The sequence below is a fragment of the Schistosoma haematobium genome, chromosome 5, assembly GCF_000699445.3.
Source record: "Schistosoma haematobium chromosome 5, whole genome shotgun sequence".
Lineage (NCBI taxonomy): Eukaryota > Metazoa > Platyhelminthes > Trematoda > Strigeidida > Schistosomatidae > Schistosoma > Schistosoma haematobium.
Window position 1 is genome coordinate 9,087,429 of NC_067200.1, and position 25,076 is coordinate 9,112,504.

At 34.3% G+C, this 25,076-nt stretch overlaps 1 protein-coding gene across 2 annotated transcripts; it reads right to left on the bottom strand.

The window, feature by feature from the left end:
* Positions 1–632: 632 nt before the first annotated feature.
* On the bottom strand, positions 633–24,213 carry EIF3L_1 (Eukaryotic translation initiation factor 3 subunit L). Of its 2 annotated transcripts, XM_012942537.3 has the most exons (12): positions 23,917–24,213; positions 23,807–23,883; positions 23,640–23,771; positions 21,583–21,825; positions 19,949–20,103; positions 18,085–18,389; positions 15,319–15,562; positions 13,085–13,336; positions 11,662–11,890; positions 7,827–7,967; positions 6,079–6,284; positions 633–1,704 (listed from the first exon to the last, which is right to left on the bottom strand). In XM_012942537.3, the coding sequence occupies exons 1-9, from the start codon at positions 24,039–24,041 to the stop codon at positions 11,804–11,806; spliced, it is 1,620 nt and encodes a 539-aa protein (XP_012797991.2). In that variant the 5' UTR covers positions 24,042–24,213; the 3' UTR covers positions 633–1,704; positions 6,079–6,284; positions 7,827–7,967; positions 11,662–11,803. The 2 variants fall into 2 exon arrangements, with proteins under 2 accessions (XP_012797991.2, XP_051064851.1); XM_051217451.1 differs by having other exon boundaries at positions 7,827–11,890; positions 18,085–20,103.
* Positions 24,214–25,076: the final 863 nt, after the last annotated feature.

Consider the following 25,076-nt stretch of genomic DNA (forward strand, 5'->3'; position numbering starts at 1 on the left):
GCTGCATATGCATAATATCCCAAATGGATAAATCTATGTTCGAGCATTAATCAGCCTTAAAACAGATGCTGAGATGGTGGAGATTTGTGGCTCAGGTGGATGGACTTGAAGTTTTGTTCTCTGATCTGGATGGTTTGGTCGTGGAGCTTACATCGTTCTTCTGAACGACATCATCAGCGAAAACTTCAGGTAGAAGTGAAGTGTTTGAATTTCTTCACATGTTGTCCACAGTTTGTCCTGTAGACCTCGATGTTGACTGGTTCATTTTGACCTGAAGCCTATCATTGTTTACTTTTTTGTTTCTGTTGTATCTCTCGTTGGTTTGATTTTTGTTCCTATGTTTGTCCATAATCAGATCGACTTCGATATGCTCGTTGGTTGACCTGAGTGCTGGGCTTCTGAAGATTTCCTGGTGTTTTTGGAGTTGCCTCTATTTAAAATTTCGACATTTTCTCCGTCGAATGTATGTCCTCATGCATTGATATAAGCGAGGATATGTCAAGGCGTTTGACCGCTAATTATTGTTCATGCAGGCGACGATGAAGTGTCCGCTTTGCCCGATAGTATTTTTTGCAATCGGCACAATTTATTTGGTAGATGATGTTTGGTTTGTCTCCTTTAGTCATTTCATTCTTTGGTTTCCATAGGTCTGATGTAGTGATTTTGTTGGTTTGTGCGCAACACCTATTCCGAAGGGTTTCAACAGTCTTGTTGTTTCTTATATGCCTTCGATGTACGGTAGGGTGACCCTTTTGTTGATTTCTGTACTTCACTTTGTTCCTGATGATGTGTGTGGCTGGTGATTTTCTGAAGTTGATTGGGTAGCCGCTCTTTTGGAAGATGGTATTCAGGTATTTTTCATTTTTTTTCGTGCTGCAGTACTAGTTTGTAGAGATCAGTATATGTACCCTCGTGTGTCCATTAATTTTGTAGTAACTCGCTTAAGGGAAACTGCCTTTCTTATCACAATCTGTGATCGAGGTTAGTATATCCTTATGCACGAAATCTGTATCCAAAATAAAGTTTGGCCAAAAAAGTTGTTTCATTGTTAGATCGACTGACAAGGTGTTCGAATCCAGAGTAATGTTGGCCGGCTACTAACCGAAGATTAAGAATAATCAAAATTGTACAGTTCCAACAGGCACGAAACAAAAATTCTACGCATTTCTGTCACCTTGGTTTAATTGTGCATTATCATTGGACTGAAGCATGTCTGCGCGTGAATGATCTAGATTGTGTAAAACTGAGGACCAAATAATGAGGTTTATTTTGTAAAATTGTTACCAGTGAAATTTAAAAATAGTTGAAAAAGAAGTGAACAAGTTTGATCTAAAAATGTAAGTTTACAGTTTAATTACAAACTTCTTTAAAACTTGATACTAAAGATTAGTAACGAAAGAATAAATAACTTTTCAGAAGTACATTTAAATTACTATTTATTCACAACAATATACAAGAATTTATGAAATAAAAGTCAAACATTCTTTCAGTTAATATACATGTAATGTTGTTTTCAAGTAATGACAAGTGAATGAGTAGGGCCATCTGAAATATACTTTACTCATTTTGAACTGCTAGACAATTATTTACTAGTTTAAGCAGGGCGGGATTTTCCAAAGCAGCTGCCACACGTTCTTTATCAGCAAGTTGCTTATTAATTTCATCTTCAGAATCATGTGTACCAGGTTTCACCTTGACTTCAATCTATAGAGGAAAAAAAACAGGAAAAAAAGAGGGACAGAAAAATATGGAGGTAAGTGATACAAATATTTTAGGGGAAATATCAAAGTTTCGATAATATAATAAGAGGACGAAGATTATCAGAACTATGTGATATATTAGCGCAATACATTCCGAACAATCTGAGCCCACATATACTTGTTAAGAGCATTTATGTATAAAAATAAAAGGTGAAATAGAAGTTAGCAGTGGGAGTTAAATCACGTTCCGAGTATCTGATGCTGCCGCAAGGACTTTCCTCATCTTGTATCAGCATGGTTGAATTCAGTAGCTCCGAATCAATCCAAATTATGCTCGGAGATATCTAGTTTAGGCATTGTTGAACAGATGTCAGTCAGCACATCACTCAAGACTTCACACATTAGGGTGTGTGAACATGTACCAAAATCGTTTCAGAAACAAGTACAATCAAGTGACCCAATAAGAGCAGAGGATAAACATCCATCATCCTCTATTGCTAAACATAAAATTGAAACAGGCCATAAGATTAATCTAAACTCGGCTTTTGTTATGTAGTATCTAAGTGTAAAAGGGTGTATACTAAGGTTTATTGAAGCCTTCGCCATACGAAAATTCAAATCCCCTTTGTGTATTCAAAAACAGTTTGTTCTTACCTTAAACCTACCCTGGTAATATTGACTTATTATCCAGAGTGATTAGGTTTCGAATTGTGTTCACATTATTATTACTCTTATTACTATCCTTATCTCCTCTTACCCCATTTCCAGTCTAGTTGACCTTTTATTTTTATACATAAATGCTCTTAACAAGTATATGTGTGATCAGATTGTTCGAACTGTATTGTGCTAATATATCACATAGTTCTGATAATTTCCGTCTTCTTATCACATTATTGAAATTTATCAAAGGGATTAATTGCTTTAAATATCAAAGCTGGCAATCAGTAGTAATAAGTAACGTAGAATCTGGCAAATGTATGCGCATCGATTCAAGATGTCACAGCTAGACATAAGGACATCGGGGAGAAATTTCAAAGATCAATGGTGGAGTAGTATAAGCAGTAATAATATCGACAAAAGAAGAAAAAGTCAGGCATAGGCACTATGAATTCGGGGAGAAAAAATTAATTTGTTGAATAAAATTTTAAGATTGAAATATTCAAAGAAAACGAAGAGCGAATGAAAGTGGATTGTTATGACTGATTTAGAGCCGTGTCATACAATGTCTCCAACTATTAATTATGGAAATCATGAAGACCTCAACTAGGTCGTCTATGCATACCACTTCTGACTATTTCGAAAGTCAATGACTTCATGGACTAATTTCACGTTCTTGTTTGACATCCGTTAGTTTTCTTACCAATCACCTGTCACACAGGCTAACATCACCCATTAAGCTACTCTGAGGTTTGGTATATGTGAAAAGTCCTATCTATTTTAATCGGTGAAGATATACAAATCCATCAATCGATCCGCTATCCCTACCTAGTGCTTAGTTGAAAACAGTTAACATAAAACGGTAAAACAAAACAATAAAACCACCGATATCAACGCAACATTTGCACTTTATAATTGTGAATCAAAATAAAAACATTTAGACCAACGTATTTTTGTAAAAATGAAAAGCAGTGGAAAAAAGGAAGTTTATTACGGTTGAAATGATAAATGAACGATAATGAAAAACAGTTTACCGATAGTAATGGATCCTAAATATTAAGTATTACTACAATAAGACAAGATCAAGACACTGGTATAACATGATATAAAATGCTGTATACCATTTATTAATCCCAGCAACGAAGGAACCATTTTGATATCTTATGGACTACTTACTTATCATACAAGAACTAACAATAGAGTACAAAGATACGAAATTACAGAATTAGAATTGGTTTATAATAAGTAATTCTTTAGACAAAGGGGCACTGTGTGTCAAATCACACAATCAAATGACTATACGAAAGAAAATATAATTACTGTTGACATTTAACAGAATAGTTCATAAAGATTTATAATTACCATTACTATTATTACATCACATTAAAAGAAAAAGATGAAAAATAATAATTAAAATAGTAAGGAATGAAATGTAATTGAATCAGTGAACTAAATTTATCCTCAGCATTATAACTGAATTACACATATAAGCATTTTAATTCAAGGAATAACACAACGAAATATAAACTGAGATAAAATATGCAACACCATATGTATAAATGTATAAGATAGTCCATCTTAGCTATATAAATCTTATCAATCAAAAGTGGTTGACATGGTTATTTATTTGAACACATAGATGTTGGTACAAAGGGGCACCGAATACATATGCGTCACACAAGTCACTTGATTTGTGTGTGGGCTATATTACCCGGGTGCCCAGACCGAAGTGGTTTTCTTAGGAAGCTATAACCCAGGTTGATATGATCTACAATCATATAATTTTTAAAAGCAAACATGCGTTATATTTGAAATTCTCTGATATGTTCATTTGACAGTGGAATTAGGCTGTTAAACTTTCAATTATATAATTTCTGAACAAACCAATGAGATTTTTCAGGTAGAAAGTTTTGGTTTTTGGGCTAAATTTATTCAATCATATAGTCTAGTAGCATTTTGGCACTATAGCTGATGTCAGTTAGTAATGAAAACCTTAATTCTAATACATAACCCTAACTTCTAATACTAAATCCTAATGCAGATTTCTAACACTAATTTACCACTTTTTTTAACCTAAGTAAATAAGTGAATTTTATCAAGGTCACTTTAGGGTCATTTAAAAGTCGTCCATACATTATAGTCTCAACGCCTCTGAAATAAAAATCGACGTTATAATTCTTTCTTATTACAACCCAGTTAATCCTATTGCTTAGTATACTTGGACACCAATTCACTCGACAAGTCCCCAAATCAGAACATGATTGAGCAGGAAAGAGATTATATTCCAAATAACAAGGTTAGATGGAAGTAAGAAGCACAGTAGGAAAAATGTTAGTATATTTATAGTTTTTACATGAGAAGATTCTAAAGCGTTCTGAAGTATCGACTAGTGCTGATTGGATAAGAATTAGCCAATCAGCGTGCACCAACGCAATCGTGCATTGAGTATACCTTAATCTAATCTACGTCCCGCTAACACTCGATTTCTCCTTTACACTAACTAATTGAATGCTAATTTGCTTAGGATGAACACAAGCTAAATATCTATCAGACTATCTCCATAAATGTTTGAAGAAAACAACTAAACGCGAATAATAAATATATATTTTGTGTTATATAACCCAATGATTAGAAAAGAATGCATTTCTGACGTTTCGTGACTTAATGTAGGTCACTTCTTCAGAGTAAATAATATGTTTATTATTAAATCTCTACCAAATGCTAAATTTATTTGAAACTATTAAGTCCAACCTTGGTATTGATAACTAATCACTAACTTAGTTCCACCCACGACGCAACAAGCCCAATGAGCAAATGAAAGAATGAGAGGGGCCGGAAAGCGTATTTAATCATTTCTTCAATGATACAAACAAGTGACTGAATTTTTTATAAACATTAAATTTTAAAGTTTTAAATCCAAGGTGTACAACTTGAATAATTAGAGATTTCTCCACTAAGATGTATATATTCACAAAACAAAGTGACAATTAGTACAATTAATATGATGGTCTATAATCAAAATAAAGTGAATCAGCAATCAACATATGATCACATTAATACACAGTGATATAACCATGAATGAAAACTATAAATTAGAAGCTGACTGGTTTCTTGAATTAGCAACCATTAAAATGAAGTATAATCTTACCTTACAAATAGTTCCATGTTATAATGACTAAAACAACTTGCTTTTACAATCACCACATATTGATAATACTTCATAGTTGGTGTATCGATAAGAGGACATTACACATTCTATTCAATGACAGTAATGTTCAGTTGGTTTTAGTTACGTTACGAATTACTAATCAATATTTGAAATTAACGAGAAGCATTAGGCTGTTACATGGTCTATGTAATTTTATTCAGTCTAACTAATGAATTGAAATCATTCAAATGTTTTCCTGGTGTAAATTTACGTTACCTAATATATATGTATTACTGATACAGTTACAGGTCAGATGTTGCACCAGAATAAACAATTATCATATGTTTTTTTCTTTAATTAAGTGAGTGTTGTTTTGTAATCCATTCAATATAAATCTATTAATCTAATCAACCATAGGTCATATGATGAGAAAACAAACTGTTCGGAAGTGTTAAGGTCATATAGTTGCATGCAAACAGCCTAACTATATACTTTAGATAAAACAATCACCTAATAAAAGCCAATTAAAAACTGGTGTTTGAAACAAAAATAGATCTTAATAGGAAAACTCACTTTAAATCGTCGGGGAAGTGAACGAATTAATTTCACTTTAATAGCCAATCCAATTAATGTAGCCATACTGCAACCAGGGATTGTAGGTGAATATTCAACACAAACCCAACTTTCGGCATCATTCACATTAATCCAATCATCAGTCAGTACACTTAACACTTCAAGACTATGAGGATGTTCAGGATCTCGAATATCACGAATATGATCTTAATACATAATTTAAGATTAATAATATAAAATATGCTACAACAAGTATTGAGATAGTATGGATTTGTTTGATTATAAATAATAAAATTTTATTTATTTTCGTTTTTAGCAAACCATATTATGGAACTCATACGGAAGTTGATAAAATATCATTTAATAAAATAACGAAGTAGTATTATAAACCTAGTTATGATCACCTAACAGTTAATTTAACAATAGGTGATCACTTGCGAGTGTAGAAATGAAAGATAAAACTATGCGCTTTAATTGATAAAGAAAATTGAAAAGTACTACATGATGTCAGCCGGGGTACTGATGAAAATCAAGGAGCACTGATCAACTGTCTCATCCCAGTAAGAAGTATTGACTAGTGGAGTTTAGACATGTTAAGCATGAAACAGCTAGCGCCAATGAAACTGAATGATTATCGTGTTATGTATCGAAATGCTTGAAGCTGAAATTGTAGTAGACTGAGAAAAGCTAGACATAAGACGTATTTGTGCTCACATACTTTTTAAAAGTCAAGAGTTAGGTGAGAGATGATAAATAAGGTAGGTTATTAGACAAAGTTGATTATGCAGTTTGTGAAAGTCTTAGCTCATGTCTCTGAGGGTTATATATACCAATGATTTGTGCACATGATCATTCGGTCAGTCAGTCAGCTGCAACGTAGGACCAGGCACATATATGCATCGGTCCAAGTTACCACATCTCATTAACACAGCAAGATGAATACCAAATTTATAGAAGTAGTTACTTCAATCGTAGTAATATATAAAAGAGATCGTGTATAAGGATATAATACAGGAAGAAAGAATTAGTTCGTATAAATAAAGGTATAAAGCAATTTTAATCTAACGGTATAAGAGAAGACAAAGAGTAGATACACCTACGCCACTGTGATCCATTCTGAGCCATGTCACCCATAGTCTCCAACTATTGGTTATGATAGTCACACGGACTCCAACCAAGTAGTCTGGATCTACCAACATGGCTCAGACCAGAAGTTAGTGAATTCAAGGACTGATGCCGCGCTTTGGTTTGTCCGCCCATAACTTTCTTCCAACCATCCCCCGCACTAGTGAGCATTGCACATCGTGGTAATCGGTGTTTATGCATATGTAACACACGGCCCAACCATCTTAGTCTATGAAGATTTAGACTCAGTGGCTGATTACAGCCTCCTGCTTATTATTATGATCCTCGCTTGCATGGACTCGAGTACAGTAAGTGTGTATATCTGTACGTGATCGGACGGCAGACGCAAAAATCTGTACCAAAACAGCGGTTCAAATGGTTAAGTGTGAGATATGAGGGTCCTGGGTTCGATCGCTGATCATCAGTTACAGGTGCACACCGCTGAGTTCCATACGAAAGTGGAACAGTTGCCCAGTGTCCTCTTGCTTTTAGTGGCACCTCACCTGAGATCGCTCTATGGTAAATACAACCTATGTCGTTAAAAGCAAGAATTAATATTTCATCCATACTCAAGAATAAAAAAATTAGGGAAACGATAAGAATCAAAATGAAATAAAACTCACCAAATATTTCTGCTTTATCAATAAGTTGACGTTGACCATCCCACTCAAAGTTATTAATATTTAAGCCTAGTCTATTTAGCCGAGGCTTTACAGGTACATGTAACACTGGATTTAGATTTTCTAGCATAGAGAAGAGAATTTCTAAATGTTCACAAGAAAAAGAAAGAAACTCGATCTTCAAATGAATAACAGTAATAATAGTTACAATTGAACTGTGATTAAAGAAAAAATATAGTGTGGAAGTTATTTCCACTACAAACTGACGAGTTGGAATTGCAAGAAAAGCCGAAAAGTATTGGACAACTGCCACATTATTATTCATGACTCCCTCTCTTTTATCGGCGTACACATACAAGGGATAGAACGGAAGATCCATTTGCCTCTATCTTTATTCCATGTGACACTCATCTCACATTACCAATGACTGACTTACGATTGATTTAGCTGTTGGGAAATAAGACAAACTGCTTCTTCACTGTACGGTTAATGTAGATACTATCAGGTATCCTTTGGTATCAACCGTAAATGAATTCTTTTGCCACACAACATATACACACAAACGGATGGATATACCACATGACTTAGGAGAGATGAAAATAGTACTATTTAAATGGTAAATTTCAAAAGTTTACAATATGGTGTATGGTTAAGATGAAAATTGGAACAACAAAAATAGGCGAATAATGTTGTTTTCAGTAAGATCATTATAAGGCATTACTGTAATATAAATGAATATTTATATATGTATGTGAAAATATTAAATAAATCTAGGTAGCTTATGAGTCAGTGATCCCGATGAAATAGATTATGGAACCACACATAATAAGTAAAGATTGATAGCGAGAAAACCGGTGGACTACTTACTATCACTTTGTATTGTTTACCTAATATATATGGTTACGTAATTCGCGCTTCATAAGTCAGACGCTTTTGTGCTATGCTTTTTAATGATGCTTTACGCTTAATCCTAGTGAAAGTGGTGAAGTAACGTTTGAATTTGCGATCTTCACAAAGATGAACAGATGAGTTAATCAACAGGCGAACTCATTATCCCAAAAGATTATGAAGGGTTTTACAAATTTGCTTACCATTATTTTTTACATACTGTGGTCATGATAAACTTATGAGTATCGTTTCCATTTCAGTGTATAGAAATCACCAAATAGAGGATTTTATAGTTAACAAAAATTAAGTCACGGAAATTCAGTAAAACAACAAAACAATTATGTTGGGCACTTCACTGCTTACATAACGGTTAAGATTACAGAAAAAAACGCGTCTATTTCTGGTAAATGAAATACAGCATCTGAATTACAGGTCTGAACAAGTTAATGTCATGTCATTTTGGTCAAGGTGATTTATAAGTGATATGTATGTAAATTTGTATGTATGTGTGTACTGTTTAAGGATGAAAAATTGTGTGACATTTAAAGTGCGAAAGGATAGAGTTTAATTTGTGAGATGACAGTGTGAATTATAAATAAGATCAGACTGAATGGCTAGGATAGATAGTTTACGTAGGATGTATGGTAAGGCCTTCTTTTGTATTGAGAGAAGTAGGATTAAGCATTATATGGAACGCTTCAGCTACTCTCCTATCTTTGTAATTGGAAAAGCCTTTTTGCAATATTTTGATATTTTTGAAATCAATTTGGTGGTCTTTGAAAATGGCATGAACTGCTAGTGCCGATTTATTTTGAAGTTTATCCAATTGTAAGGGATTGTTAAGAGGCTTCTTTGTGTACCTAATATGTTCCTTGGCTCTAGTCAAGATTTCGCGGGATGACTCTCCAATAGAGAAGGCATCAAAATCGATACAACCTAATTTGTAGACGCAGTTCTGTGTGGACATGGAAGGGATTTTTTCTTTCAAGCGAACTAAAGTATTTCAGAGTGTTTTCGTTGTTTTGTAATATACTTTAATTCTGTGTTGTTTTAAGACTCTTTGAAGCTTTTCTGTTGTGCCATAACGGTATTGCAGAACTGCAGTACCAATCCATGGCATTTCATTCGAATTATTATTATAACGCACTAAACCGTCTTGTTTTAATATACTTCTGATAATCTTCATAAGAAAATTATTAAATTTTAAGATACTAATTACATTCTTTCGTTCTTTTTGTTTGTCTTCTTCTGATGTGATCTTGTTAGCTCTCCTAAAATGATTTAAGGCTAGCGAGATCTTAGCACTGAAAGGATGTGCTGAATGGAAGTCAGTATAGCGACTAGTGTGTAGGCTTTCGGTAGATGGATAGATTTAGAATTCCATTTAGATTTTTTTTCACTAAGCAGTCTACGAATGGTAGCTTACCATGTTCATTTTCATTCGTGAATTTGATGTGAGATGAAAGTGTATTTATCTCTTTTGAAAAAGATTTTAGATGAGTCTTTTTTATCACAACAAATGTATCATCTACATATCTAAGCCAAATTCGTGGTATAATGTCGTGGGCGAAGATATTTGATTCTATGTGTGTCATAAAAAGGTTGGCTACAATCGGGGACACGGGGGATCCCATTGCTACACTGTTAGTTTGTTTATATAACATCCCGTTAAAAGTGAATAGAGTCGGATTTAAGCAGAGTTTTAAAGATTTCATGATTAGACTGATGCTCAAAGGACATCTGTCAGAAAGAGTATTGTCGTTCTCTAGTAAGGCACTAATGAATTCTAAGCATTTATCAATGGGAATACTGGTGTATAAAGAGACGACATCAAGGCTTACCATGATCTCATTCTTCTTGATAATTTTGATTTAAAGTAATATGTATCTTAAATCATATTATGTAAGTTAAGCTGTAGTGGTTTTAATATTTTGCTTAGATATTTCGATAACGCATGTGTTGGTAAAGTCTAATATCGGTCTTAGAGGGATATCTGGTTTATGAATTTTTGATAAACCATAAAACCGTGAAAAATTACATGATTTGGGATGCAGAGCAAACCAAAGCGAGACACCAATGACTGGTTTTAGCTCTTTCAAAAGTTGACTTGTTTCTGATTTGACTTTACTTTTAATCGTTTGAGAATTTTTTCTGATTGATCTTTTCGTATGGTCCTGTTGAGAGATGTTCAGTAGCTTTATTCATGACTACTATTGAGTTGCCTTTGTTGGCTTTTGTGATGATAATCGTTTCGTCTTTTTGAAGCGAATTCAGAGCCTTTAATTCTTCTTTTGAAATGTTTGGTGTAATGTGTTTTCGACGTAATAAATGCGACTCTTTTTCCGGTAGTTGTGCGATTCTTGGTTCTATAATTGGAGCAATTTCAACAGTACTAAGTGGTTTTCTATGTAAATTGAAATTGAATCCTTTCTCCAGTAGAGTGATTTCATGACTGGTTAAGCTTCTGTCCGAGAGATTATGAACAATTCTTCTTAGATCATTCGAATTAGATTTTAATGCTGATGTTTTCTCACCATAAATGTCACACAATTTTTCATCCTTAAACAGTGCACACATACATACACACAAATTTACATACATATCACTTATGAATCACCTTGACAGGAATGACATGACATCCACTTGTTCAGACCCATTTTTGATTGATCACATATTATTCTTATTGTTCCGTTGTACTATTTAAACTTGGATTAATTTTAATTTGGTAATTTATTTTCTGAAGAAGTGACTTACACTAAGTCACGAAATCTAATTTTTCTACTCATTGGGATATTACAAACTTATTATTTATTTATATACTTATATTTGTTCATCTTACTATACTAGACACTTGTTTTTCTTAAAAACTGAGCGAGAGGAGTAATAACCGCATAAAATCACCTCTAATTATGTTAGTACAAAATGAAAATACTATGATTTGCATACATACTACTATTAATAAGCAAACAGTCCAGTGAGAATAGTAGAAAAAAAACCAAACACAACAGCTTTGTCCAAGTGATCAACTTTATTAAACAATAAACGATACAGAGTAGACACTTAACAGAATGTAGCATGAATTCATGATGAAGCTAAGATCTGAGTTGAGCTGCATCATTTGGTTCTTGAACATTTGCTTCATGTATACGTCGTTCCAATGTATCCAATGTCTTGTTCATCTAAAAACAAAAACAACAGAAAACAGAAGGATGTAATTTTGGCAATTATCGAATCTGAAGTCAGTTATTCTGATTGCTATTAGAGTTATAAGAATGGATATCAGCTCCTGGTTCCCTATGGCGTGGGATGATATATTGTTTCGAGGCACATGGGAAGATAATTGGGTAGGGGGTGATCTTGATGACTTGAGAGTGTGATGGCAGGGCTCAAGGGAGGAATGCACGAGGTGAGTCAAATACGGCTCTTTTGAAAGTGGTTTTAGATGTTATCATCTTATTTTTAATACATGTCCATCAGAGACGGAAATATGTGATGTGTACGATATTTAGGTTCGACAATTTCTGACCTCGTCCTTTCGTTATGAGAAGGCAGCACTACTCCAGATGCTGGTTATCCGAACGAAACATTCTGCTACTGTACAGTCAGAAGCAAAACTTTGACCTCAGGCAATGAGTTTGAAGCTTTTAGGATGTTTTTTATCGAACTTGGATGATATGGTAGGAATTAACACTAAACCAGAGCCACGAACGGGCTAGGACTGAAAAGTGGTCATAATGACTTGAATTCTATAAACCATAGTCCTGATTCCTAAACTACTTTTAGGCATAAAAATATAAATACTATTTACATTCACTTGGTGTTGTTTGCTTGTATCTTCCCATTGTTATTTAGGACTGCAATTGATCAGTCTCTTATTGGCATATGTGCATCCTGCACGGATTGCCTCGATATTTCCTCAAGTCGCAAGTTTTATAAGCAAAGATGGATAGTGGCTAGCAGTGGAATTCACCCCATTGCACAAGAAGGTGGCTATCAGAACTTGATAGCTAAGTGGATAACGCGATGGCGTTTGAAGCGAACGGTACTGGGTTCGAGTTCCACAGTGAACATTAACTCTGATATGCAGGTATATCCACATCTCAGTGTTGATGATGTCCGCATTGGAACTTAAGCTCCAGTATCAACACGTTACCAACGAGCGTTCTCGGTTTCACTGCTAGCCATAATCTATCTATTCTATAAAAAAACTTGTGGCGAGATGGTTACATCAAGGTAATTCACCTAGTATGCAAATATATCAATTAAAACTAATCAAACTTAATCCCGAACAATGAAAGTGGGATGGTTTAAAACTTGCTAACAGAAAATAGGACGATTACAAAAAAAGACAAAAATATCTAAAATAATCTCACCTGTTGTAATTGTTCAATATGAAGAATGAAATATTCTGAAAATCTTCTATCAACAGTTGTATCAGCGACATAAATTGTATCATTATCAACATAAAAATCCAAATGTGGATGCATTTGCTGAGAACTGTTCAAATCAGAATTGATCGATGTACCAAAACCGTTACCATCTTTTGCAGCGTCAATAGCTTGACTCATAGTTTGTTTTAACCGATACTTGTAAGCCATTAATTCCATATGTAAAGATGGTTCAGACTATTGTTTGAATAGAAACGTTGAGCAGTAAAAAAATAATAACAATGATACGAATGAAGCATAAATGTAGAAAACACAATGAAATGAACTGTGTACAAAAAGATATGAAGTAGTAAGTCAGTTTATGACATTAGTCCCGTGGTATCCAGGAAATTTGAATATGATTGGCATTCGTTAGTTGATCATGGCTTCCTGGGGCGATCAAACCAAGATATGCTAATCTATGAAGTCAGTGACTGTTGGACTGACTAGTGTAGGTAGGTTCAGACTTTCTGGTTAAAGTCCGAATGATTATCATAACTAATAGTTATAGACTTTTAGGTACACAACTCAAAACAGTTTGCAATAGCTCTAGTGCACTTATTCAGTGTCTTTCCTTATATTATAAGGTTTTAAGTCATCTCAACCACTGAACAAATTCATATTTTCTTCTCAAATCATAGCTTTTGTGCCTAATCTCTTATACTATTAATCATAGTTACCCCTTATGCTACTGCCTTATTTCTCTGCTGATATGTGACAACTTGAAACAACGCACATATGATTGACTAACTTCCTGGTTGAGGTTCTACAGATGATGTATCTAAGAGGCTTGAGATGTTATCAAACATAACTTAAGGCAGAAACCAGTACTGATCTTGACGTAGTTTTCTGTCACATTCTTCATAAAAGTGAGAAGGATCCTCTTAAACGAGTTTTTTTGGTTATATTTCTCACAAAAATACATCTTAAATTATATGCTATATTTTTATTTACTTATTCCTGATAGTAGATTGTACTTTTTGTCTCACTATCTTCTATATATTCACAATATTGCGGCTTAATTTGTGTGGCGTATACCTTTTTTGGTTCACAACTGTACCAGAATGTTTGTGTAAAACACAACAAAGCACTTAAATACACAAATAAAAAGAAGAATAGGCATAAATTGTGATCATAATAGTTTGAAATGAATAGATTGGTCAAAAACATTTCGTCTTGAATATCAAAAAATGTAATAATTCATACTGCTAATAAATAATACCACGTAAATAACCATTTGAATATACTTGATTTTAGTGGCTATTTAAAGTGAAAGGTACTAGGGGTTCGAGTTCCAATGTGAACATCAACACTGACATGCATGTACATTTAGCTGACAAATAGTTCAAAATAGGATGAAATGTATGTTCTGAATTTTATTATTAGCTATGATTAACCAATTCTATAGAGTTTTGTAGACAATATTAAATGTGACGTAATTACAATATGATCAACTTTAAGTGGTAATTATTAACTAGAATTTGACAACAATTCAGTTCAATGGATTGTTCGATTTCGGTAAATGTCTCTTAACAAAATCGTTTAAAATTATTTACCAAGTACAAATTCATGTTACCTAGCTTTGAACTAATGATACTACCAGGTTGTAAAAACCAACATAGAGATTCAAACTTGCAGCCATGTAGCTGAATGTTGAATACAACAACTATGCCTTTGAGACATAACGAAAATAGCAAACTCAAAGTAAAAAAGACCATTCCTATAATAGGGGTAGTATGAACTGAAAATGAGTCATTAAGGCGTTTCTTGTTCATCAGAGCTATTATTTATTGGTAAAAGTAGAAAAGCAAACAAAAATTCAAGAATCTATAGCAGTAACAAAAAAGATTTCGACAGAATCTATGTTCAAGACTATAGTAATTATCAGAACATTTAAAAAGATTTTTAAATGTTGTGCAATTTGTTGATAATCTACTTTAGTTTCTTTCGATATATTGATCATCACATAACAGTTAGAAAGTAACATGCATAACTGATAATTGTCTGAGTAGATATGCTAATTTCGACTAATTTTTGGCCTATTTTGACTAAAGATTTGCTGAGACTCTGTTTACGACAGTATAGGGGTCTAATGAGAAGTATCATCTGTAAGCACACGGAATCCTACAACTGACAGCGGATAAGTTTCACAATCTGAAAATTATACATAAAAGACTCACTACACTCATGAAATTAGCCAATTTCGATGCAGAGATATTTGTATAAAGCTTAAGATATGAACGAAGACGTAATAGTTCAATTTGTTGAATAATTTCTGTTTTGAATAAATCAGTTTGTTGACGTTGTGGTTCCAAAGGAGTGATTGAATCACTTATTGGTAAAGCTTTGGCGTAATACGGAGTTTCTGGTGAGATAAATTTTGGGCAGCCAAGATCAAATGAACTAGCGAATTCGGCTTCATCTCTACAAAATAACAACAGTAATTAATACGAAAGCTAGGCGGTGGAAGCCAGGATGCGCGTTATATACTGTTTAGAACATTTCAGTTGTATGTAACTGCATTCAAGTGTTGATGCCTAAACCGAGACTTGAACCAAGAACTATTCGCTTCAAACAGCAACACGTTACCCACTAAACTAATGAGTTCAGAAGGCTATGAACAGTAGTAATTAAAAATACCATTAGAATGTAGCGATATTATAATGGAATTATTTATAAGGAACGATATGATATCATGACTTCGGCAATATACAGTGTGCTATTCGGTTATACTTTGGAATTGACATAAATCAGAATGGGGATTTGTGGAGATTGCAATAATTTTAATGGTTGAATTGGTGAGTCGATCTAAACTAGACCACCATTGAAAACCTGGAAGTACTGGACGGCCGTCCTGTCCTAGTATGGCACTTCTTAGTAGTGCACATCCACGATCCTGCACGTGGGGCTCAAACCCAGGACCGTCGGTCTTGCGCGCGAACGCTTGATCTCCAGACCACTGAGCCGGCATCCAACGGTGTTAATGTCTAACTTCAATCGATCCATAATCCTGCACGATCCTTTATCCGTAGTCTGAAGTGGATAACTGTTTCCACCCGACACGGATTGAACTCCAGTAAATTAGAGACATCAAAATAGTGAACTGCAACGATTGAAACATTTGCTGTTAGTACCAAACAGTAGAATAACAGATGGGAATTTCAACGCAATTTAAAACTTAATAATTAGGTGAATCTAAATTTTAGCGTAAAATCTACAAACTAAGAATTAAACCTAACATACATCGCTTTAACAACAGGAAAGTACTAATCTTCACAAATAACATTTCACTCTGCACAATTTAGTTGTAACACAAAAATTTTTCTTGATTTTTGAACACACTACTTCTATATCCCGTACAATGAAGCGGTAGCTTAGTAATTAAGGCGTTCGACCTCTAGCCTCGAACCCCGCTTTACCTAATTTGGTTTGAGCAACCAGATAGTATTATTAGACTTATTCTCAAGTACCTAGTGAATGAGTTAATATATATCTTACAGCCACGAGATAAACGAAGGCAACGATAGACTACGTACTAAAATATTAATTGGAGATAACTATGTAGTTGAAAATGGTATTGTCGGCGATGTTATCTACTGCATTTCAAATCCAGTCATCCAAAATTGACATAAAACCACAACATATGTAAATCAGTTCGAGTTGATATTACATATTATTATTATTATTATTATTATTATTATTATTATTATTATTATTATTATTATTGTTACTATCACATTAGTATGAGATTATTAAGATGAATATCAAAGTAGTTGGTAAAATAACAGTGATGCTATTGATGGCAAAGAAGATTAAGCATGGGAATATGATTCGAGAAAGATTACATTAACAATAAGAGGTATTTGGATATTTTAAGACTTATGATCTAAGGGAAGACAAAGAGGGAATGAATCTGCACTATTGTAACCGATTCTGAAACTTGTCATTCAACATCTCCAATCAATTGATTACGATAACCACATAGACCTCAACCAGATACTCTGAATCTACTAACATGACTCAGTTTATTTTTTGGGTATTTGTAACGCTAAACTGGGGGAGTTCAACCTTAAAATAATGTCTACTGTAAATAAGACGGGATAGTTACTAAATACATTGCATTACTGCAGTACAATGCCACATAAAATAGATATAGAACATAATATTTTAAAGACATTAATTTAAAACTTGTCAAACATTTCATCTTCAAAAATTATTAAAAGTAACTACATTATTCATTTGATAATTTTAGAAGCATGGAAAAATGTGTCGCTAAGACACCGTTAACAATAAGGATAATTTTTGAATAATAGATCTACCGGTAAATTAGAAACATAATTAGTCAAGTAGATAATCACAAAGTATATGTGAATTACCATAGTTGACGTTGTATCGTGACTACAGGTACTAAGTTGATCGTACTACTGATTCGCTCCCATTAATCTATCGGCCATGAGGTAAGCATTTCTCACTGCCAATAAGCTGTGCAATTATTTTTGCGAAAGTGAGATGATGAAAATTGAATATCCGGTGAGTAACCTGAGTTGATAGATACGGAGAGCACTTACAGGAATTTGAAAACACTGACTCCAAACAAATAGAGTAAATAGGTCTCAGGAATAGAGTATGAACTTGATTAGATCATCGGATACCATGGGAAAACATATCCTGACGTCACTCAACTGCCTTGTGGATTTGATCTGTAGGTCAAAGGTCTGAAGAATCGCTCCCTAAAAAGTTATCCACTTTGATTTGAACCCATGGGCAATATCCCAGCCAAAATACAAATGTTATGATTACTGGTAAGTGTGATATTATAAAAACCGCGCAATAGGACAATGGTCAGTTTGCAAAATTTAGCTAAGCTAATGCGATATAAGTCGAAGTATATATATATATATATATATATATATATATGCGCTACTCAAATACACAAATATACTTACATCTGTTGCAATCGATTAAGCGTCTCCGTGAATTTCTCTCGTTTATCCAAATCAATATTGTAATCAACCGAAGTGGGAATCATAGTTACACAGATAGCTAACAAAGACATCATTTGATCCGCCTGTTTATTAACATATTCTTTTAGATCAGCACGTTGAGATATAAGACCTATTGCACGTGATTTATATGACAATGTGGCTAATAATGTAGATACAGCATTATGATACGAGCGCATCATCATATAAGAAAATCCAACATAATAACCAGTTGTAATATGACAAGTAGGTACTTCATGATACATTTCCTAACAATATGATAATGGATACACATATTTACAGTAAGTGAGATGAGCAAAACGCAAACAAGCAAGCATGTTGGTATTAGGTAAGTAAAGAAAACATACATAATTTCATACATGTAACGTAAGCTATCAACTCGACCCGGAGCACCTGTCTAGAATTACTGTTGGTATCAGGAGCCGGGAATTGGAAGTAAACATTATAGCCGTGAAAGACACTCGTCGACAGACAGAAAGGAGAGTCTAGGACAGAGTTGCTTGGAGATCCCTGATCGGAAGCATGTTCCAAGAGGGATAACAGGTTTAAGTAAGGTGGGTAATTCCAGATTCCAAGTAATATATCTTTGAGTGGTCTATAATAAATAACAAGCAATAACCAAGTTATATATATATATATATATATATATATATATATATATATATATACGGAAATGTATGGACTAAAGGGTTTAGTGACTTGCTTCAAACTTTTGTTAAATTCTAGTCTTCCCTGCAAACTAAATCAATGTTACATCTATGGTGTACAAATAAATGTGCAGTCGATTCAAATGAAACAATGGTAAACTTGAGCAAAGGTTGATATCATCAAATTCGTGTGATACTTTTGATTTGAGAGCTACTTAACACTAACCGAGGGCAGGGTTCAAATATGCGATCTGATGATATAAAGCTAAATGCCTTGGCCATTAAACGTAACTGCAAATAAAGAATTATTACATCGAACAAGTGAGTTTAGTGATGTCAAAATAATTGACGACAAGAGTTTGAATAAGCACAAATAACTATTAGAAGCCGCAAAATTTGAGTTAATAGATGATAAAAATTGACAAAGTGATAGAGATCAAAAGTGTTGGTTGATATACAGATAAGTAAGTAGATAATTTTAGTCAAATATCCAAATCACCAAGTACAGTCAACCGGAAGAAATATTCTTAAGGATTAACTGACAAACAATTGTATCTGATGGAGTAGAAAGTTGTAAGATTTGGAAGGATGTGAAAAAGGGTGGAACGATGAGGACTATCCAACGATAGATTATATTTTTTATCGTATGTTTACCAGATATTTAGGCTACAGTAATATTTTTATACTGAAATAATTATAAGTAAAGTCACATATCGTTAATTGATCATAGTTTACAGTTAATTAATAATATACCTATCACTCAGTTTTCTACTACAAATGACTTATTCAGGTAAATATTGTAATTTATTACTTACGATGCATTGTGGTCCTGTAATTGATGTAACTAATCATGAGTTTTTGAGTCACACAGTAATACAATGAGTAGAAAAAAGATAAATTTTGAGAATAATTCGGCTGGCTATTTTCGTGTTCTCACTTGCAATTTAGGATAAAAACTAGAGCTGTGTGGACCAATGGGAACCGAGATATGCAGTCGTTATTGGCGGTGATATTGATTTTATAGGGGTAAAGTGGTGGTTGGGAATATTAAGAGTAAGGCAGATATTCTTATTAATGGACTCAAATCAGTAATTCTATTGATGGGTGCGGATACAGAAGTTGGAATTTATGACAATAGTAATTGAGAAAAAAGAACTTACAAGACGATTGAATTTAATATTTTCCAAAACTTTAATAGCTGTATAATAATCACCTAGTAAACAATGTAATCGACAAAGTCCAATAAGACTGAAGAACCCGAGCATTTTGTAGAGTACGCAACGACCAAAATCATCTGCAATGTCATCCGGGTCGCCTTAAATTTAAAACAAATAACAAAAACAGTGTGCAGAAATGATATGTGTTGCTCGGACGCTTGACATTAACTTCTTACAATTGAGCCTCAAATAGTAGAAGAAATGCGTGAAGAATGGAAGCTTTACTTTAAGGTTTACCTATGTAAAGAAAATGAGCATCTTTATAGGTTTACAGGTTGCCTTTACCTCTTATAAGCTTGAAGAAACGCCCTGAATTTTATGGTAAAATAGGCAGTTTTTCAATCAAATTGCAACACACAATCCCTAGTTTTTCTAGATATTTTTTATTTGATACTGATTGGGTGAGATGATTTGCCCCCAAATGCCCTGGTACGGCCGAGAGTGGGGAGAGTCCGCTCTCCCTCTCGAAATACTCTCACACGGCCACGCGTATACAGCCTCTGCCAGGGAAGTCCTACTCACTGCCTTCTCGTGGCGGGGGTGTTATTTACAAAAATGAGAGGACGAAAAGCGAATGTCCGGCGCTTTAACCGGATCCCAAACTGATGGTGCACATGGGCTCCAGTATCCTGCGGGAACAAATGGCGTATGAACCAATCTTTGGTCACCGGCTACCATGGGACTGCATCTCCTTACGATGCTCCACTGCCTTGTGGGTCAGACCTTCAGGTCAAAGGCTCGGGGAGTGGCCCCCTATGAAAACCACCTGCTTCGGTTTGGGCACCCGGGCAGTATCACAGCCCTCACACATATGGAATAAGATTTGTGTGGCGCACGTGTATTTGGTGCCTTCTTGTACCAATATCTATGTGTTATAATAATAAATAATAATAAAATAAAATCGAGAAACTCTTGGGGGCTCTCAACAAGAACGTCATACTTGGCGCAATAGTTTTTCATAGGGTTATAGTACATTTTACGGTTAAGCATCAATGACGTAAGTTGTTTACATGTTATAACGTAGGAATATTATATAATGATAAGTAATAAAAACTCTATTTTAAACAGAAAGTAGCTAGATAAAATACTGAAAGACAAGACTTTAAAATATAAATATGGCTGAAAAAGATAGAACTAGTTGCATTCTAGATTGACTAATAACTACTAACCAACCCACAGAATTAAGATTTAACTATCAATCAAACTTGACTTCTTGTGCATCATATCTATTCAAATGTCAGAGAAAGGGATTTACAGAGTGACTGGATTGTATTCGACAAATACTTTTCCGCTTCTCAATATTGTATCTTGGTGAAGTCTAAACAATTTAGGCTACTAACATATTTTAGCTTCTGATTACGTAGTACATTTAATGGGATTTAACCACCCATTGATATTTCGCTTAGTTTCAAGAGCCTGTTCACTGCAAATAAATACTCGCTTTCAGCAGCGAAATTATGATGATGAAGTCCCTTAGGAATCACAAGAAAAACCCTAAACAATACGAAGTCCACATAAGTTTTACGAAAAAATAAGCGTTTCTGTCTGGTAGAAACGTACAGAAAAATGTAACTAACCTTGCTGAGCATAATAGCTTAGTAGCTCATTGATGTTTGACTTGGCAACTAAAGAGTATAGAACATTCAAAACGCTATGTATGCTCCATATTTTTGGATTCTTTAAAAGTTGAGCTTCATCTTCAGGCTTGAGTTTTAACCGACTGCGGAAACTGCAGAACTTTTGAAACTGGTAAAGAAACTCGTCTATTATATCCCACAACCACTGATTAGGGAGAACCAAATTAACTGGTTGCTCAGCAACTGTAATGAAATATTAAAATGTATATTCATATGAACCAAAAAGACAAGCTGAGATTCACCAACTACCGAAAACACATTTGTCGTATACAGAGAAACAAGAACAGTTACGAGTACAAAAGGGGAATATCAGGTCATACGATCTATGCTGCTTTCTTTACACTCCCAATCGTACAAAATCCTACCTATTGATATCAACCATACAAGTAGTCAATCGGGGTGTTTAGTATAAAAACTGACTATTGGTAAGTTGAATAAAACTTGCGTTGCTAGTATGAAAAAACATTGATAGATCAATATCAACGGAACTCCTCCGGAAAACACATATGAGCTAAATGCCATTTCCTTGACATACAAAGTAGAGAGTTTTACTGATTACTATTACTCTGGTATAATGGTTTGGTTTGTCTATTACAATTTACTAATAGGGACATCTCACCCAAAAATCTCATTTTTTCAAGTTCCAGTGTGCAATAAATTTGACTCGAGTCGTTACATACAGGAGACTATTTGCCCATATTAAAGAACTTTCAACTACAGATAGATAAATAATCATTAATACCAAAATAAAACCAATAGGACGAAAACGCTTGATGATTAATTTAATAATCATGGACAGTCAAGAAGTGTGTCACAACACTAGATATCAATGGTTCAAAAAACACAACGATGAAAAGCGTTATCACAATAGCAATAGGAGTATTAAAAGGGTATAGTTTAAAGTACTATGGTACTAAAAGAATGACCTACTCTGGACTTAACTGTATTGACTGCTTGTAATTTGTGTCAACAAATTATCGTATATAATGTTTTTCAAATGTTAAGTCGTATACACGCAGGCAAGTATCTAGTGTATTGAGTGTTCATTCTGATATTTAATGGATTTACTCCACTCACTACTAGTGCCGCTCCGTTATATGGAAAACAACCAATATTAGAGGTATATTTAACTAGATAAGGGATACAATCATTAGCTTTATAATGAATCATGAGGTCACTTTATATCTAGACTTCAAATACTGGTGATTTTTAAGTCATTGCTTCTTAACAGAACGCCAACGCAGTAGTTTTGCTTTTACGTTTGCTGTGCAACTGTACAAACAGGCTACTTCTCTATCATGAGAAGTATGAAGGCCAATGTGACACGAGCAAAGTTTATCTAATCCATCGATATAACTATTTGATATGACAGAAGCATCACTTCCTCGATATAATCATGGTGTTAGCTATCATTTGGGGAGTGACGGCAGAACACAAATATTTTTCGGAAATTGTAAGCTCTGATGTTGGGTAGGATTAATACGACCTAATGCTAATTAGGGTGAAACTATAATTTTTGGACAACCTTAGAGCGACGCTGAAGTGGTCTTGAGAGGGGACACCTACTGATAAGGAGTAAATGAGGATTATAGAGCAATTGGAGTTCTCATTTACAGTTAATAGTTAGGGCTAAAGACCAGAATTACGGTTTTCATCACGAACTGACGTCAGCTATAATGCCAAAACTCTATTTAGCCGAATGTGTGGACGAATTTCGCGCCAAAATTTGTGACTCGTTATCTTATATCGGATTGGTTCGTCTATAAATCATAGTATCGCCCTAATTTAGTGTTACAGAAGTGTATATCCAGCCTAGCATGATTATGTTAAAATCCTGACGGAGCCTAATGTATTTTAGATAACCTCAAGCCACTTTTGCTCTTGATATATAGGGATATGTACAACGCTATGTTCAGTTGTTGACACCGATCCATAACTAGTAATAATTAGTGCAATTTCAAAGTCTTTAAATTACTGACGGATAAGATCTCACTTACCTAAAAGTGCATTAAATAAACTAGTATAGTTTAAATATGACTGAATCCTATCTTCAACTGTTAAACCGGTGCTCACGTGAGCGTAAATGTGTCGATAATAGAGTTCGTTATACAGCATGAGAAAAAATGAATCTGCAAACGTTGAGTAAGACAAAAAATGATATTACCGTCAACAATTTGTTTAATGATATCTACGCTTGGCCATCTGGTAGTCATGAAATACTGCTCCGTTAGTTTGGGAAACCTATATTTTATTTATCAATTAATTGTAACTCACTTAACTTGAGTGTCATTTTCAATCTCCACGACATTTTGCTCTTTAATGTGGATATGTAAATTTACGATGAAGGCTCTCACATCTTCACGCAGTGAAGAATATCCTTCTGAAAACTGTTTGCTCATTTTTATGCGTGTTACACCGCAAGCCTTCTATTTCCCGCGAATATCATTCAATACAAAAAGTTCATTCGTCAGCAATTTTCACAGCATTATTGTGAAATCGTTCTAAGAAGAGGTCCTACAGCTCGAGAATTTTATTTATAACAAAGACAATATGCAGCAGTTCATAAGGCACACTGGAATGAAATTGAATATTCTGTAAACCCTTATAATTTTGTTCAGCTATTACGCAATTCTTTAATTTATAGTTCTAGACAAGCACTTCTTCGTTTCTCAAAATTCCTGTATTAACCTCCAAATGATTAAGCTTTTTCGTGATATTTTCAAAAATTCTGCAAGAGTCACAGTACCCATCTACTCTATCTCTGCGTTTCATTGAATTACCACATAAAGCAATGCCCGATACTTCTGAATTCCATCTAAAAATGACCTCACACCTGTTCAAGGCTAGATCTATGTATTGTTATTATTGTTAGTCTTTCTTGTTCTGATGCTTTCCGTCACCAACGTCAACTGTTTCACAGTGTTGTAGCAGTAAATTAATCCCCAAATTAAATGGTTTTGTAAGTCTTCAACATTTTAACGGTCACATCTAGCTGAAGGTGTTTGGTCACGCATCCACACCAGATCACAAGTGAGCACACCCTACTACGCATCCCTTGCAACAGTTAGCCATCTGAAATCAACTGCTTCACGATAGTCTTCTAAATATATGTTCCGACCACTTCATTTCCGAGTTCTGATTTAAATGAGCTGGCATTCTTCAATTATAGAAATGTTACGTATAGAGGCGTTGTCAAACTCGGGATACCTGTGACACTGCTTGTGTTATAACTCGATTTCATATATTTGTGGAATTATGGCTTAGCTCGGTTTTAGTCTTACTCTGATACACTAAATCCTAAAATTGTAGGTTTGTCGTGGTATGACCACCTAATCTTTTAGATCTCACGCTGACTCGCCGTATCGTAAGAATCAGCAATTTAACATCTAGTGCTTTTGATGAATATGTTTGCCATCAAGATAGAATAATATATT

Coding starts and splice junctions, on each gene's coding strand:
- EIF3L_1 (XM_012942537.3), bottom strand. CDS start 24,041: ATGAGCAAACAGTTTTCAGAAGGATATTCTTCACTGCGTGAAGATGTG. Junction 21,826..23,639: donor TTTATTTAATGCACTTTTAG/GTAAGTGAGATC, acceptor ATTTCATTACAG/TTGCTGAGCAACCAGTTAAT. Junction 15,563..18,084: donor CTTAATCGATTGCAACAGAT/GTAAGTATATTT, acceptor GTTATTTTGTAG/AGATGAAGCCGAATTCGCTA.